Source organism: Lissotriton helveticus, assembly GCF_964261635.1.
Source record: "Lissotriton helveticus chromosome 1_1 unlocalized genomic scaffold, aLisHel1.1 SUPER_1_unloc_24, whole genome shotgun sequence".
In the NCBI taxonomy this organism is placed as follows: domain Eukaryota; kingdom Metazoa; phylum Chordata; class Amphibia; order Caudata; family Salamandridae; genus Lissotriton; species Lissotriton helveticus.
In genome coordinates this window covers 188075-205167 of record NW_027611664.1, presented here as the reverse complement: position 1 = coordinate 205167, position 17093 = coordinate 188075, and the positions used below count along the sequence as shown (strand labels likewise).

The 17093-nt window shown below is 46.6% G+C and overlaps 1 protein-coding gene across 1 annotated transcript in view; it reads right to left on the bottom strand.

Annotated features, from left to right (window-relative positions):
* Positions 1 to 410: 410 nt before the first annotated feature.
* Positions 411 to 17093, bottom strand: part of LOC144805779 (uncharacterized) — a 41444-nt gene continuing 24761 nt past the window's right edge. The window contains exons 3-5 of the mRNA XM_078672266.1: positions 15270 to 15324; positions 4477 to 4645; positions 411 to 4382 (exon numbers count right to left, since the gene is read on the bottom strand). Coding sequence (XP_078528392.1) covers positions 1629 to 3395 — 1767 coding nt within the window. The 5' untranslated portion in view covers positions 3396 to 4382; positions 4477 to 4645; positions 15270 to 15324 and the 3' untranslated portion in view covers positions 411 to 1628. The remainder of the gene's footprint in view (positions 4383 to 4476; positions 4646 to 15269; positions 15325 to 17093) is intronic.

Here is a 17093-nt window from a genome sequence, read left to right as displayed (position 1 = left end):
AATATTCACAAGGTGAGAAATCTGCAGTAAAGGAGTAGCGACCAGAAAAAGTATTACCAAAGGCAAGTAACTGGTGTGTTATGTTTACCTGCTGTTGTATATTATCTCATTTTGGGTGGTGAACTCCGCAGGCGGAGTTTTCCGTACTCCGCCGAGCTCACGTAGTTCCTAAAAACTCCGCTCCATGGAGCATAGCAAGGTTTTTTCAACGCTCACACTCTTCAACGTTATGTGCTGGAGCCAGGAAAATCCACCTCCTGATGAGATTTTTCCTTGCTCGCGCTCGCCATGGTCTAGTTGGCGAGCAAAATCAACCTCCTGGCGAGATTTCTCAAAGCGGGTCGTCGGATTTCTCAATGCAAGTGGTTGTGGCCGGTCACACCACTCGCATTGAGAAACCTTCCTTCGCATTGACAAAGCTGCCGCTTGAGTAGAAGCAGCTGCATCCTCTTGTGCTGCAGATGGTGCCTTTCGCAATTATTTTTATAGGACGGGACAAACACCAGGAGATCAAAATCACCACGAACGGCATGACCCTTACGCACTCTGATGCTTGCGGAAATCTGCGTAGACCGCCAGAGTTTTTTTGTCACTTTGCGGAGTTCTTCATTGAGGAACTCCGCATAGGCTTAATCTTACCATGAAAATATAGATATCAGTCATATGTTAAGAAACAAGGGTGAGTAGAAACCTTTTGGGTGGAGTAAAATTTAAGACATTAATATTGTGATTTGTTTGGCAATTAGTTGATTTTTGCAAGCACTAACACTTCTCTGTGTCAAGTAAAGACCTTAAGAGTTTTGTAACTTTCAGATACTCAAATTGTGGATTCGGTTGCAATTAAAAAAAATTCCAGGCCTGAAATTTCTTTGAAGGTTGCAAGCGGGCAGCCTAAGTTATCCTGCAAGAGTTTCTTGATGAATTATATTGAAACTACAATATGTGCTCTCTCATGTAAAGGCAGGTTGTTAGAAGCTTTTCTGCAACTCAAGATACGCCTTACTTTTCACGTGGTGTGGATGCATTTCTCATGTTTAGTGAGATCTCCTTTCTGAGTAAAACGTTTCTGGCTTTAACCCTCCTGTATTAGGCTTTAGTCCAGTGGGAATTCTCTCTTGTGAAGTGACATTGTATTTGAGACTAAACCTTATCTGACATTCAGAACACACATAAGGCTTTTTCCCCGCTCATGTCAAGTGAGAAGTAATTTGTAACCAAAACGTTGCTTGCATTTCGAGCACTCCTAAGGTTTTTCCCCAGAGTGGGATCTCTCATGAAGCAGAACAGCCTTTTAGATACAAGCTTTTAAGGCATAAGGATTTTCTCCAGTGTGGAGTTTCTCATGGTGAGATAGCATTTTTCTCTGCAGCTTTTCTGGCATTCGGAGCACTCGTAAGGTTTTTCATCAGTATGGAGTCGCTTATGGTTAGTGAGGCTGTGCCAATCAAATAGAAATTTCTGGCATTCACAGCATAGGTAATGTTTTTTCCCTGTGTGCGTCTGCTCATGTAGAGTGAGATTGCGTTTAAAATTGATGCTTTTCTGGCACTTGGAGCACTAAAATATTTTGATAGTGTGTTTTCTTATGGCGCTTGTAACCATCACTACCTCTGAATATTTTCTGACATTTAGAGCACTGATAATTTTTTTTCTCTAGTGTGGATTCTCACATGTTGAGTGAGACGAGATTTTTGGCTAAAACATTTTAGGCATTCGGAGCACTGATAAGGTTTTTCTCCAGTGTGGATTCTTATATGGTAAGTGAGACTGCCTTTTTCACTGAAACATTTCTGGCATTCAGAGCACTGAAAAGGTTTTTCCCCAGTATGGCTTCTTATATGCTGAGTGAGACTGATTTTTTCACTGAAACATTTGTGGCATTCAGAGCACTGATAAGGTTTTTCCCCAGTGTGGGTTCTTATATGCTGAGTAAGATTGCTTTTTACACTGAAACATTTGTGGCATTCAGAGCACTGATAAGGTTTTTCCCCAGTGTGGGTTCTTGTATGTTGAGTGAGTATTATTTTGTCACTGAAACATTTCTGGCATTCAGAGCACTGATAAGGTTTTTCCCCAGTGTGGAATCTCACATGTGCAGTGAGATGTGATTTACGTCTGAAATCTTTTGGGCATTCAGAGCACTGATAAGGTCTTTCCCCAGTGTGGGTTATTATATGCTTAGTGAGACTGAATTTGTTTATGAAACATTTCTGACATTCAGAGCACTGATAAGGTTGTTCGCCTGTGTGGATTCTTATGTGCTGTGTGAGACTACTTTTTGTACTATAACATTTCTGGCATTCAGAGCACTGATAAGGTTTTCCCACAGAGTGGGTAAATGCATGTTTATATAGAGTCGCTTTGAAACTAAACCTTTTCTGGCATTCAGAGCACTGATAAGGTTTTTCCCCAGTGTGGAATCTCAAATGTGCAGTTAGAATTGATTTACGGTTGAAATTTTTTGGGCATTCAGAGCACTGATAAGGTTTTTCCCCAGTGTGGAATCTCAAATGTGCAGTTAGAAGTGATTTAAGTTTGAAATGTTTTGGGCATTCAGAGCACTGATAAGGGTTTTCCCCAGTGTGGGTTCTTATATGTTCAGTGAGTCTGATTTTGTAACTGAAACATTTCTGGCATTCAGAGCACTGAAAAGGTTTATACCCAGTGTGGGTTCTGATATGCCGAGTGAGACTGCTTTGGTCACTAAAACATTTCTGGCATTCAGAGCACTGAAAAGATTTTTCCCCAATGTGGGTTCTTATATGCCGAGTGAGACTGCTTTGGTCACTGTAACATTTCTGGCATTCAGAGCACTGATAAGGTTTTTCCCCAGTGTGGGTTAATGCATGTCGAGATAGACTCGATTTGTTACAAAACCTTTCCTGGCATTCAGAGCACTGATAAGGTTTTTCCCCAGTGTGGGTCCTTGTATGTAGAGTGAGTCCTCCTTTGTCACTGAAACATTTCTGGCATTCAGCGCAATGATAAGGTTTTTCGCCAGAGTGGAATCTCATATGTTTAGTGAGTTTAGATTTACGGCAGAAACTTTTTTGGCATTCAGCGCACTGGTAAGGTTTTTCCCCAGAGTGGGTTAATGCATGTTCATATAGAGTCGCTTTGAAACTAAAACTTTTCTGGCATTCAGAGCACTGATAAGGTTTTTCCCCAGTGTGGATTCTCATATGCTCAGTGAGATAAGATTTACGCCTAAAACTTTTTTGACATACTTTGCACGGAGAGTGTTTTTCCCCAGTGTGGATTCTCATATGCTCAGTGAGATAAGATTTACGCCTGAAACTTTTTTGGCATACTTTGCACTGAGAGTGGATTCCCCCAGTATGCATTCTGTCAAATTCTGTGAGATAAGATTTATGGCTGTGTCTTTTTTGGCACATGTAACTTTTTCCCCCAAATTAGGTTATTTTGCCTTCATCTAGGTGGTTTTGAACACTGAATTTGGTCTCACAGTCCGTATTTTTATAAGGTGTATACCTAGAGTTAATATCTCTGCGATTAGTTTTCTCTTGCTTATGTGCCACGGTAAGAGGGAACCCGATTTTAGAGTCAGGCTTGTTTAGATAATGTTCAGCATTTATCTCTAAAAGAAATTGCGTGTAATCTTCTTAACACTTGAATTGAGAAAACTATGTCTGGAAGCAGCCCTGTAACACCTGTCGAAATGTTTCTAGCAGATAATAGTCTTTAGGTTATAGCCTATCCGGCAGCAACTTATTTTGTGACTGAAGATTTTCTCAAATCTATTTGTATAGGTTCTTAACAATGCAGTGATAAGGTGTTAGTCTGATATTTAATAAATAAAATGATAAGTACCGTTTTGCACTGACGTAATGGCAGTAACTGAGGGCGTTAGAACGTGCACAGTACTATTGTGGATCACCAGTTGCAGAACATCGGTTCCTTTTACCCTTTCTTTGTTTGGTGTAAGGTTAAGATTTGTAGTTCTGAAGACGAGGATGTATTTACATTACCTATAGCGCAACTGTGCTTATTTAATCCATTTTTATCTTTAACAGTTTTACATATCATTCACGCACAGCAGATAATGTTGAGGCGATTTACATAGAATTACAGAACAGTACACAATGAAAATGAAACAATCTGAGATGGTTATGAACACAATAAAGTGGTGAATTTGTAAGGTTTTCGCAAGAGTGAGCAGAGTGGGTCGTGGTTTTCTATCCAGAGGCAGATAGTCTCAAACTTGTGTAATTGGTTAAAAACGGTTGTTGTACAAGGTGATTTTACAATCTTTCGGTTGTTAACGTGTCCGCTTCGGAGTCTTCTCTCAGGGTCTTTTCTTTGATGGTCTGCAGAAGAAACCTTTTGTTATAACTTTCTTTTATGCAGTGTGTGCTTCCTCTCTGGAATGACATGATGTTTTAGATGAACGTTATTCTGTGCACAGAAATGGCTTTGCTCTGGGTTAATGAAAACTAAATTAGAGACTTCACTTACAGTATAGTACTTTCCTCAGCTCCCACTTCCTCGCCACACCTAGATTTGGGAAATTGTTTAAACGTAGAAGGCTGGATGTCCTTCAGTTTTTCAAAATAATCCTTCTTATGGCACTGACTTCAGTTGCCTGGTGCTAAATCTTGCTTTCTTTGTCAGTAATTTCAATCACCTATAGTATTAAAATTAAATAGTTAATACATGACAATTTCCAAAAATATAATTTACAAGCCAAATCAATGCAGAGTTGCAGAATTTTGAAAATGTTGAGCTGTTTTTCAGACAGAGCCGAGTGTAGAATGGTAGCCTGAGAGTGCTTGGATGTAGGAGTGAGGATTTGTAGAATTTTCAACATTTTATTAAGCTCACAAAGGATACATGCACCCTACGGACTTGTAACATTGAATCCCAAAGGCAGAAATTAAAGTCATATGCACAGGCACCAAAACAGATATTTAAAAATGGATACTATTAATTAATTTTTAATCTAGATTTCTGGGACGGGAATATCCCTTCCATGGACAACAGGCATTTTTCCCCTGCCCTGAGTTACCACCTACTTGTATCTGGTATCCTGACTTTTGAGTTTGGCCTATGCCGCACACAAATCTGTTGTGTATTGCGAGGACTATGCCTAGACATATCCCTCAACTATGGTCCAGAGTATGAATCAAGGGCAATGAAATTAAGACGTACTTTCTTATGCTCATTTTATTCCACTTGATTATCAGTTGGTAGGTTTTTCTGCAACGGATGTACCGGGTGCAGAAAAACAGGACACCATTTTTGTCCAGACAGGAAAATTAGACTGAAAAGACGCACAAGACTCTGGGTGCAGCAGAAGCAGCCAAGACTTATGCTGTTTTTTTACTAACTGGGGGAAATTCACAATTCTTCCCCTTGTTAGACATTTCTTTACCCTTCCCTCCCCTGCTTCACCCATCGCCCCCCAACCAACCAGATGCATATATCTACCACCTGCTTAAAACAAGTGGTAAATAAAAGCCCAAAAACATTATGAAATAGTGAATGGCATGCGGTTTAACAGGCAGAAGTATCTGTTCCTTGTGGCAACTCCCCAGTCAATGGCGTCAAACTGGTAATTGCACATTACTGGGCTAAATCTACCACAAAACAATTACATGAGATTTTGCTGCCACCCCAGTATTGTGCAACTTTTAACAAGGGACTATGAGAGATCTTGGACCGGTCCTGTGACCTGTTACCAGATAGAGCGGTGATGGCAATGCACCCTGTTGTAAGGAGCAATAGCCTGATGAGATCTTTGCATCATGGTCAGTGGAGTGGCTTCCTACTGACACACCCATGTAATGCTCCATTTCTATGCCTGCGCCCAGACTTTGCGATAACATCAAGTGCATGTTTAGGGTGTTGGTGTGCGTAGCATAAATGCAATGTGAGAGTGCGACAGAGTAAACAGCATCTCCTGCCTGCCAGTTGTGTATGCAAGTGGGACCATATATCCCTTTTTATACCCTAGTTCAAAGTCCTCTGATACCAAGGAATAAAGTGCTCTACAAAATACTCAGGTGCCTGCTGGGACAGCAGGGATGGTGTCAGCCTATCTAAGTTGAGGGGACATCACCTGCGCCTGCACCTGCACCTGCAGGCTGAATTACTTAATGGAGAAGCTGTGTACCTGTCCTGCAGAGCCTAGAAGTCTGCCTAGAAGCCTGCCTGCCTGTTAAGAAAGGGAAGGGAGTTTGACTATCCAGCAGGAGGACAAGGCTGTCCTGGAAGAAGCAAGGTCCGACACATCCTCGTTAAGGACGGGCCGGAAAGCCATCCAGCAAGACCAGCTAGTCTGAGGGACTTCCCGCCCCGCCAAGACTCTCCCAACAGTTCAAGGAAGAAAATAAAACTCTACGACAACGAGATTGTTGAGGCCCAGTAGGACGATTGTGTGCTGCCAACGGCGTGTTCAAGGTTGCATTTGCCAAATTCCTAACACAACAGGGTCTGAATCTACAAGCTTCCTGGAGAGCATGTGTTGGGCTTTTAGCTGCTGAATTTCTGACTACTCTTTGTCAGAGGCCCATGAGGGACTACAACTATCCAAGTGTCGAACACCCTGTCTGAGCTTACGCCTGTGGTCCAGCCGGCCACAGTGTGGGCTCAATTGCTGATGGTCGGGCCTCCAGAGGGGGCTGCACTTACCGACAGGCCTAGTGTGACTGCTACCTTGGGACTGCTGATCTTCAGGCAAAGGCAAAGAAAAGACAGAGTGGGTGCCCTACTGAATGCAGCCTTACATCCAGGATAAAAGCGCTCCACAAAAGCCTGCTGGTGGGTCACTGCTCTCTCGAGTGTTCGGGCGTGCCATTCAAGTGCCGGGAAACAGGAAAGAGACCCAGACAAGACTGACTCATCCTGTGGAAGGACAAGACGCTTACGACAGAGCATATACGCATTGGGGTGACTGGAGTGACAGAACTGCACCTATACTATATTCATGATACTCTTAAATGAACCCTAGAGGGGAAGAGGGTATCAGAACCGGACGCACCTGTCTACAGCACATGGTAGTCTGGCATGCCTGCACCATCCTTTCACCCAGACTGTCCATAAAGTTGATTTTAGAGCCAATACGCACATAGCAGGGGGAATCTCAGACCATTCGCTGGTGGAGGTGCAACTCGATGGTCCGGTTGTGGACTTCATCCTACCCCCTAGGGTTGATCCGTGATATTTAAAAGACAAGACGTATAAAGCTCGTATGAGAGATAGAGCAGAATTCTATTTTAAGGAGAACGGGCGGCCTGTTGAATCAGCTTGCATGCCATAGGGTGAATTTAAGGCAGTGATTCGCGGCCAGACACAAACCTTGATTGGGGGAATGTCGAAGGAACGTAAATTGAAGTGCGAGGCTCAGGACAAGGAATGTGCTTTCCTGGAGGTTCGCTTGGCAAGTGGGGAATCAATTTCTCTCCCATTACACCATCAACTGAAGCAGCACAGATTAAGAGCACTAATGGAAAATAGCGTGCAGTCTTGCGCTGGCTTCCCAGCATTGTCTCTATGTTGTTGGTGATAAAGCCAATGAGTTGCTTACATGGTTAGAGAGACAAGACAAAGGACGGAACTGGATCCTTGAGGACACTGACAACAAGGGGACGGAAATACTGGGAGAGACTTCCTGAAAGACCTGACCCTGCCAATGCTAATGAATGAGGACCGAGACGCACCAGACCAAGACCTGACAGTAGACTAAATAAATAAGACAATAGGAGCCTTGCAAACAGGGCAAGCGACGGGGCCTGATGAGCTCCTGTTAGAATTATATTAAAGCATGATGGATAAAATCAGGGAATGGCTCCAGAGGAGGTTTCAGACTGCCTGAAAATAAGGGTGTCTCCCGGAGGACCAAAGAACGTCTGAGGTGGTGGTCATCCCAAAAAGGACGAACCAGCAACTGAGTGTGGGTCTTATAGAAGTTTCTCCCTGCTTAATATTGAGACTAAGGTCCTTGCGAACGCACTGGCGATCTGCCTGCGGACAGTAATTGCAACAGTGGTTCATCCTGATCAATCGGGCTTTATGCCACACCAGGGAATGCGCTTAAATCTCCGACACCTTAATGGAGTACCATATGCAATAGGGGATTCCTTTGCTGAACCAGGTGCGCTGCTGTTAAGCTCTTGTATGTGGCCCCTCTAGCGAGCATGCGCCTCAATAATACAGTCTATCGAGTCTTTGCCGTCCGACAGGGATGTTCCTTGTCTCCTATGCTCTTCACACATGTTTGGGTTCACCAGGACCTCTCATATGGGGTATTCCAGTTGATCAGGAGTGGGATGTGAGAATCTCCGTCTACTCAGACGTTTTGTTATATGACACATAGCCAGCCTTCTCGAGTGAACGAATCCTACACATTTTTCACATACTTGGAGATTATTCAGAAGATAATATCAACTGGAAGAAGTCCTTAATATTCCTGCTGGTGGCAGGGACCCTGCGGCTGCACTCTAGGTGCACAGTTAGGGTGGCACTACATAGCTTTAAATGTTTGGTTGTGTTCATTACAAGAGAGCACAGGCAGGAACATACTCCCGAAATTAGACAGTCTTCGCTGGGATCCCCCACACTTGCGGGCACTCCCGCTTTCCTTACTGGGCCAGATGGCACTATTTAAAGTGATGACCCTCCAGGGTCTCCTGTACATTGTGCAAAAAATGTCCTTTAAGATCCCACCAGACATTTTTTTTTCAAAAGGTAGTCAGAGAACTTCGGCTCCTGTTGTGGGATGGCGGCACGTCACGCTGTGAGTAAGTTGCAGAGGGGAGTTTATTAAGATGGACTGGCGGTCCGGAGTATTCACAAGTATTACTGGGCCTCGCAGCTGGTGGCAGTCAACAACTGGGTTTATTTCGGACTGTGAGGATCCTGCTTACCGGGTAGATAGATTGGCCATGGGCAAGAGAGGTTACCCCACCCCGGTGCTGCTGTATCGAAGAAAGTATGAGTGCACCCTACCTACTCCTACCCAAACATTGGTAAGGGTGTGAAAAGAGGCTACCAAGTATTTAGGCTGGGAAGGTAAGCTGACTGAAATTACTCCACTGTATGATGGTGATCTCTTGAGTGCAGTGGGAGGATTGCAGGGCTTCATAAAATGGGGATTGATTAGCTTAGAGCGGCCGGGCGATGTGTGGAGGGGACAGGCACTTGTGTCCTTCACGATCCTACACCAAAAGTATAAATTAGGTGACTAAAAACGGTTCTGACATTTGCAGGTGGCCACGCTCTGCAAAGTCACATCTGGGAAGTGGGGCAGTTGCCTGATGCATCCCTACTGGAGGACCTGCTGCTAACTAATCCCGTGACCGAAAAAGCAATCTCAACCATCTATAGGAAGTTGATCTACAATTCTCTGGATGCCTTGGGGATGCAGAGAGCTGTGCGGGAGAGGGATCTAGGCAAGCTTTGCGATGGCGATTGGGTGGAGGCCATTCAGGATGCCAGGGAGGTGGCATTTAGAACTCATTTTTGTCTAATTTAACTACAGATACTGATACTGCCAAATCAATTACCCTGTTTACATTAAAGGGCAGCTTGAACTCAGAGCTCAACAACAGACTCGATTGAATAAATGACCAGCACACTGCTTATCTTGCCAAGACACAGGTACTTTGTAAATCTCTTTTTATTGAACTAGTGCTCAATCGATAGTGTTGACACTGAAAATACGGGGCACATTAGTGAGAGTGATTAGACCAAAAACACAAAGTCTGCAAATATAGAGTGAGTGACATAGCTTGGCTTGTCCTGACACTCCCTGGCCAAATCCCACTACATAAAAGTATATTGCCCTTTATCGAAGGCAGGTAGTCCTCCCAAGGTTCTGGAGGTCGCTGGGCTGCAAGACGACTTGAATTTTGGTTCTGGATCATCCAGGGATGCAGACAGGCCAGTAGGACTGGGACCAAGAAAATAGTTCTCTACAGATCCTCACCAGCAGAGAAGGCTGCAGTGCCCTTAGGTCGCCAAGAACTGAAATTCAGGGTCTGGGGATGCCACCTAAAATCTTGATTTAAGGGTGTTACAAGGGAGTGACAGGTAGAGGCTAATTGGCCCCTTTCCTGGGGTGTCTACACCCTCTATCATGCCCACCTCCTGTGGGAAGGGGACATAGTCCTAGCCCTGATTGGATAAGTCCCATCATCTTCAAGATGGTGGGCACTACAAAGTGTACTTCACCTCGCCTCCAGCACCTGAGGGATGGAGTTAACAGAGGGGGCGGGGGGCACACCTCCTGTTCTATATAAGGTTTCCCACCTGTCCTTGCGCCTAAAAGGGGGTGAGGCCAGGATGATCGCTTGCTCCCTCTAACAGGAGAGGCTGGGGTCGCATTACAAAGGCAGCAAGGCCTTTGAAAATCCCTGCCACAGATGGCTCTTCCTGACCAGGGGGAGGAGTGAGCACCTCCACCCAGGAAAGGCATTGTTATTGACCTAGAAGTGTACAGGCACTCTCCCCATGAGGACAGGATACTGTCTGGTGGTAGCAGGTTGGCTCAGGCCAGTCGGTGACCACACTAAGGAGTGGTAGATTTTACGGGACCCCTCTAAGGGGCACTCTGTGTGCAATTTTTTATAAATCGGACACTGCAATCAATGCACGTATATTTCCTAGGACAGCGAAAACTCTACAGCAGGTCTTGCTCACAGTCCTTATACTGTGACTGCCACTACTGAACATTAATCTTGAATTGGTAAAGCAGGGCCGGAATCTGGACAGGAGCCAATGAACAGTAGGGCAACTCACCAGATAATAGAAGTCTTCTGTCTTCACACTCACTTAGAGAGAACAATGCCTTCCCATGTATTGCATGAGAAAGAGGCCACAACCCTCAGTGAAACACTCACCTCTCAGATGTGATTCGTTAATAAGAATAAAATGAACATAACAGGTCCCTGGGGACCCCACAGATACACGTTCCCACCAGTACCATAAATGCTTGGGGTCCCGCAGGTAAACCTAACAGTGCTACAAAGGCTTAGGGGCCCTACAGGTAAACCTTTCCTAACCCAGTGCTACAAATGCTATGTCCTCAGTGCAGCAGGACTGGGCGCTCTAGGGGCAGCAATTAAGTTGCTTGACATTTATCTACCCTTAGCTAAGCCACATGATAAAGGCAGTAGATCAGGATGATTCTCCACGATCAGAAGTAGCTCTCACTATTAAAAAGGTGAAGACCCTGGTATAACACAAATGCAGACATGCGGTTAGGCTCTACCACGACATGTAGTAAACTATTAATTTATGTATCTGTAGGATTAGATCGCATTGCAAGTTAATTCTTATGTCACTATTTTCCGCACACAACATACAACATAGATTCCTCACGTGCATACCCTGATGAAGGGAGAACCCCCAAAATGAATTGGGGCAGACTGAATTAGAATTTTTACTTGGGGAACAGTGGATTTTGAAAGTGATTCTATGAGAATAAATATGCTTAAACTGGAATACAAGTGGATTTGCTCCCAAGGGAAGGAGACATTGATGCACTTTTACGGGTACAAGCTGTGGAGAAGGAGTCACAGACCTGATCTAGTCTGGCGCTATATAAACAACTGTAGCCAAATACATTTCCTTCTGGCACGCGATGAGTGGATTACATAAACACGACAATAATGAATGAAAAATACACGGCATGCATAGACAAGGTTTGCTATGTAACCTCTGGACTCCTGTAAACCTAAACAAACACCGGTAATCAGACACTAGGGACATCACCTGAAGCTCCTAAGATTCTCCTTTTGTTTGCTATCTTGTTTTTAGAAAGTGGGTTTTTAGGATAAGCTATTTTTAGGTGTGACTTCTTTTATTCCAGGATGGGCACTAGTTTTAACATTGTCATCTTTTATACTCTGCATACCAAGTTGCTGATTTTTTTTCACGCATCCCTCATTTCCCCGAACGGGAAACGTCTGGGGGTGGGGTGTGTCAGGTAGCCCCTGTAGTAGACGATTGGATAGAGGATAAGGAGTGCCATGCCATCCCTTCATATATTTCTCCCCTCCTATATTCACAGTCCCCTTTTACCAGTTGTCCGCTTTGCTGTCATCAAGAAGTGGAGAGAGGGGAATCGGCAGGCGGCCCTTTTAAGCCGGAGCTCAGGACGGACATCAGAGGATACACACTTGAAGAAGACGGGGGCGGAGAGCGCGTCAGGTTGGTCAGTAGTTGGTCCAGCTACACGCGGCATGGAAAAGCAAGGGGGAGAAACAAGCGGGGGAAGACCGGAAAGACAGAGAAGGACTAACAGCCTTACGAGAGAGCGAACCGGAGCCCAGGGGAGGTCACAGCTTGTCTGCGCTTTAAGGCTGTAACTGCCGCCTACCTTCATATTGGGGTCGAAACGTCGACTTTTCACCTCAACAACGCCTTATGCTAACAGTTAACCTGATACATGCAGGAGCTTTTTGAGCATGTTGTCTAACTAAATGGTCATGAACAGTTGATGTCGTTCTTCATAACTGGCTCACATTTGAAGCCAGGGCTATTACGGACTGTTTTATAAACTATGAAGAAATGTTTACTCTTTAGATAGGAATTAAGATCTGCTATATTTTACCTTCACCCTGCACTGCCTCCCCTTCTCCCCTCTTCCGTTGGGGCACACATTTTTCTATGATGATTATGAAATGCCTTTATTGGTTTTGTAATTTGTGTAATCCTTTGCTATGTTATCACACTGTGAGTAAAAACAAGTGTGATAAGACTTCAGTTTAGTTGTATTTTCATTTAGTATTCAATTGTTTGTCTGTTATCTGTCCTGGGACCCCCTTGTATATGTAACAGCTTGTCGGCGGGCAGAACACCTGAACCTGGCGGAGGAGGGAAAGCCGAAGCAGAAGACCAGACCTCACTGAAGGACGCAGAGTCACCACGCCACGGCCCCGGAGTGATGTGGCTCTTCCAGGTGTGTGGGCGTCTACAGGGCTTTTGGAAAGGGGCTGAGTAAGAGAGGGACGGGAGGGAGGCTGAGGGGTGAAAGGGACCAAGGGAAAAGGAAATAAGTGAGACGGAAACAGAGACAAGAGCAGAAATCATCGGCTACTCTTTTTCTTTTGGTTGCTCCAACCTCTACACCACAGCTTTCCAAACTATGTGGCGCGACCCATATGCAGGTGTGTCGCATCGGCAGAGTCGAGCTGCAGGGGCTCTTAGAAGGGGCGAAGCAACAACAAAGCCCTATTAACATGCACAAGGTATCAAAGACCTGTGAAGTGCTCGGGTGCGGCTGTGAGCGGTCCCAGGCTGCCACACACGACGGGGCGGGGGGAGGGGGTGCTGAAGTAGGGTGACCACCGTTTTTGGCGGAGTGTCCCAGTGTCCCGACACTTTTCTCCAAAGTAGAGAAATGTCCGGGTTTTACAACAGCGTCCGGGTAAAACATCCAAATGTCCTGGTTTTAGTATGCTGTTTAGATCACCCCCGCGGGCCTTCCAGCAACAGGCAGAGTGGCGCTGCAGGGGCTCTTCTATGAATGACAACAAAGCCTTATTAGCACGTTAAATGGTCTTAATTTGTGGATAGTCCATTTGGCAAAGGGCCCTTCAATGAGTGAATACAGTGGGTTATTGGGTCCAGGGGGTTGGCCTGGGGTTTGGGGCAGCCCCGGGATCGCGGTGCATTGGGAAGAAAAGCTGCCAAGAAGCCCTATAGAAGCTTTCACATTTACATCATACTGCACGCTGCGGCTTGTAACCGTACGAAAACAAAAACATAAACAATTCTGTTCAATGGAGAATGCCCGTGTGGACATGGAGGAGTGCGGGGGAGGGAGTGAGTAGGGGCGCTGCGCACCTGGGCACCACCAATACAAGAAAATATAAAAAAGATTTAAGAATGAAAGTAACATTTTTTCCTCTTTGTCACAGACCCTTATGGAACCCACAGAATATGTTGGTCGGGGGAGAGGGATAGAGTGAGACAGAGAGAGAGAGAGTGTGATAGACAGGGAGGGAGTGAGATAGACAGGGAGGGAGACAGAGAGTGAAACAGAGAGAGTGAGACAGAGGGAGATGGAGGGAGAGACAGAGGGAGACGGAGGGAGAGATAGAGAGAGAGAGGGAGGGAGACAGAGAGGAAGGGAGACAGAGAGGAAGGGAGACAGAGAGGGAGGGAGACAGAGAGGGAGGGAGATAGAGAGGGAGGGAGACAGAGAGGGAGTGAGACAGAGGGATGGAGACGGTCGGCGGGAGAGGGAGTGAGACAGAGAGGGAGTGAGACGGAGAGGGAGTGATACAGAGAGGGAGGGAGACAGAGAGGGAGGGAGACAGTCAGAGGGAGTGGGAGTGAGACAGAGAGGGAGTGAGACAGAGAGGGAGTGAGAGAGAGGGAGTGAGACAGAGAGGGAGTGAGACAGAGAGGGAGTGAGACAGAGAGGGAGTGAGACAGAGAGGGAGTGAGACAGAGAGGGAGTGAGACAGAGAGGGAGTGAGACAGAGAGGGAGTGAGACAGGGAGGGAGTGAGACAGGGAGGGAGTGAGACAGGGAGGGAGTGAGACAGGGAGGGAGTGAGACAGAGAGGGAGTGAGACAGGGAGGGAGTGAGACAGGGAGGGAGTGAGACAGAGAGGGAGTGAGACAGGGAGGGAGTGAGACAGGGAGGGAGTGAGACAGGGAGGGAGTGAGACAGGGAGACAGGGAGGGAGAGAGACAGAGGGAGGGAGACAGTCTGAGGGAGAGGGAGTGAGACAGAGGGAGGAAGACAGAGAGGGAGGGAGACAGAGAAGGAGTGAGACAGACAGGGATTGATACAGAGAGGGAGGGAGGGAGACCGATGGAGGGAGACAGATGGAGGGAAAGGCCACCTCTGCCACTGATTCCATCACTAGTACCCTTTAACAGTGCCCCTCAAGTCTCTCTGTGTGGGTGTGTGTGTGTGTGTGTGTGGGGGGGGGGGGGGGTGTGTGTGGGTGTGTGTGTGGGGGTGTGTGTGTGGGGGTGTGTGTGTGGGGGGGGTGTGTGTGGGGTTGGTGTTGGGTGTGTGGGGTTGGTGTTGGGTGTGTGGGGTTGTGTGTGTGGGGTTGGTGTTGGGTGTGTGGGGTTGTGTGTGTGGGGGTGTGTGTGTGTGGGGCGCTCGGGCTCGGTCGCTGCGCTTTCTCGTGTTACCGTGTCCCTGAAAATATTTTCACAAAAGGGTGTGTCACCAACAAGAAAAATTTGGAAAGCTGTGCTCTACAACCTCCCTTCACATTTATGCATAGTTATTATTTATCCCTCAATCTTCCCTTGACTAAACCATAAAGCAAAAACACTTACCTGAGCCTTTTCCTTCTGTCCGAGGGACGGCGGCGGCCAAGGCACACCTAAGGGACTGAAGAATATAACAGATACAATCAATCATTGTGATTTCCTGTAATACTAATAAAAACTGCATACCAAGAAATTATTCAATGCAGTGTGCTCCTTCTTGACCGACTCTTCTACAACGGGGAGCTACATACTTTCCCTACAGGGAATGGGAGACAGAAACACAGAGACCAACAGACACACACATACGGGAAAGCATAGTAGGAAAACGCTATATACAGTTTTTATATGCTTGCATATGTACATTGTTAGGTCTCGCTATTATATCCTGCAGGGATTAATAACGAGAGTATATAGTAGGCGAAACAGGATTACGTCCAGTTCATGTGAACCAGTCGTGTGAGACACGCGTGCACGTCAAACCCATCAGCCTCGCACCGCAATGGAATGCTGCCTCCCAAGCTGCTCCCCGCTATCAGACTTCAAAGCAATGCGCTCCCGCCCCGCACCCCCACAGTAATGCCAAGAGCTTGTTTTACAAAAGCGAACTGTGCCGCTGGTTTCATTTATGGAGTCTGCATTAGGAAAACTCTGGTCGTGCAATCTATGTACTAGTTGTGTTTAGAACACAAAACCGCAGTGGTGTGAGACAGTTTCTTTTTCTTGCCTTCTGCTCCCCTGATTGTACTCGTTTTTCTTGCCTCTGCCCCCCCTGATTGTGCCCGTTCTCTTGCCTTCTGCTCCCCTGATTACACTCGTTCTTCTTGCCTCTGCTCCCCTGATTGCACTCCTTCTTCTTGCCTTCAGCTCCCCTGATTGCACTTGTTTTTCTTGCCTTCTGCTCCCCTGATTGTGCCCGTTCTCTTGCCTTCTGCTCCCCTGATTGCACTCGTTCTTCTTGCCTCTGCTCCCCTGATTGCACTCCTTCTTCTTGCCTTCTGCTCCCCTGATTGCACTAGTTTTTCTTGCCTTCTGCTCCCCTGATTGTGCCCGTTCTCTTGCCTTATGCTCCCCTGATTGCACTTGTTTTCTTGCCTTCTGCTCCCCTGATTGTGCCTGTTCTCATGCCTTCTGCTCCCCTGATTGCACTCGTTTTTCTTGCCTTCTGCTCCCCTGATTGTGCCCGTTCTCTTGCCTTCTGCTCCCCTGATTGCACTCGTTTTTCTTGCCTTCTGCTACCCTGATTGTGCCCGTTCTCTTGCCTTCTGCTCCCCTGATTGTACTCGTTCTCTTGCCTTCTGCTCCCCTGATTGCACTAGTTTTTCTTGCCTTCTGCTCCCCTGATTGTGCCCGTTCTCTTGCCTTCTGCTCCCCTGATTGCACTCCTTTTTCTTGCCTTCTGCTACCCTGATTGTGCCCGTTCTCTTGCCTTCTGCTCCCCTGATTGCACTCGTTTTCTTGCCTTCTGCTACCCTGATTGTGCCTGTTCTCTTGCCTACGGCTCCCCTGATTGCACTCTTTTTTCTTGCCTTCTGCTCCCCTGATTGTGCCTGTTCTCTTGCCTACGGCTCCCCTGATTGCACTTGTTTTTCTTGCCTTCTGCTCCGCTGATAGTGGCCGTTCACCCACACCCTCACCCTCACACCCCCTCACACTCACACCCCCACCCCCTCACAGCACCACACCCACTCACCCTCACACACCCCCTCACCCTCACACACTCCCTCACCCTCACACACACACCCTCACTACTCTACCACGCTACCGCCCTCACTCTACCGCCCTCACTCTACCACCATCTCGCCCTCACTCTACAACTCTACCGCCCTCACGCTACTGTCCTCACTCTACCGTCCTCACTCTACCACTCTACCGCCCTCACTCTACCGCCCT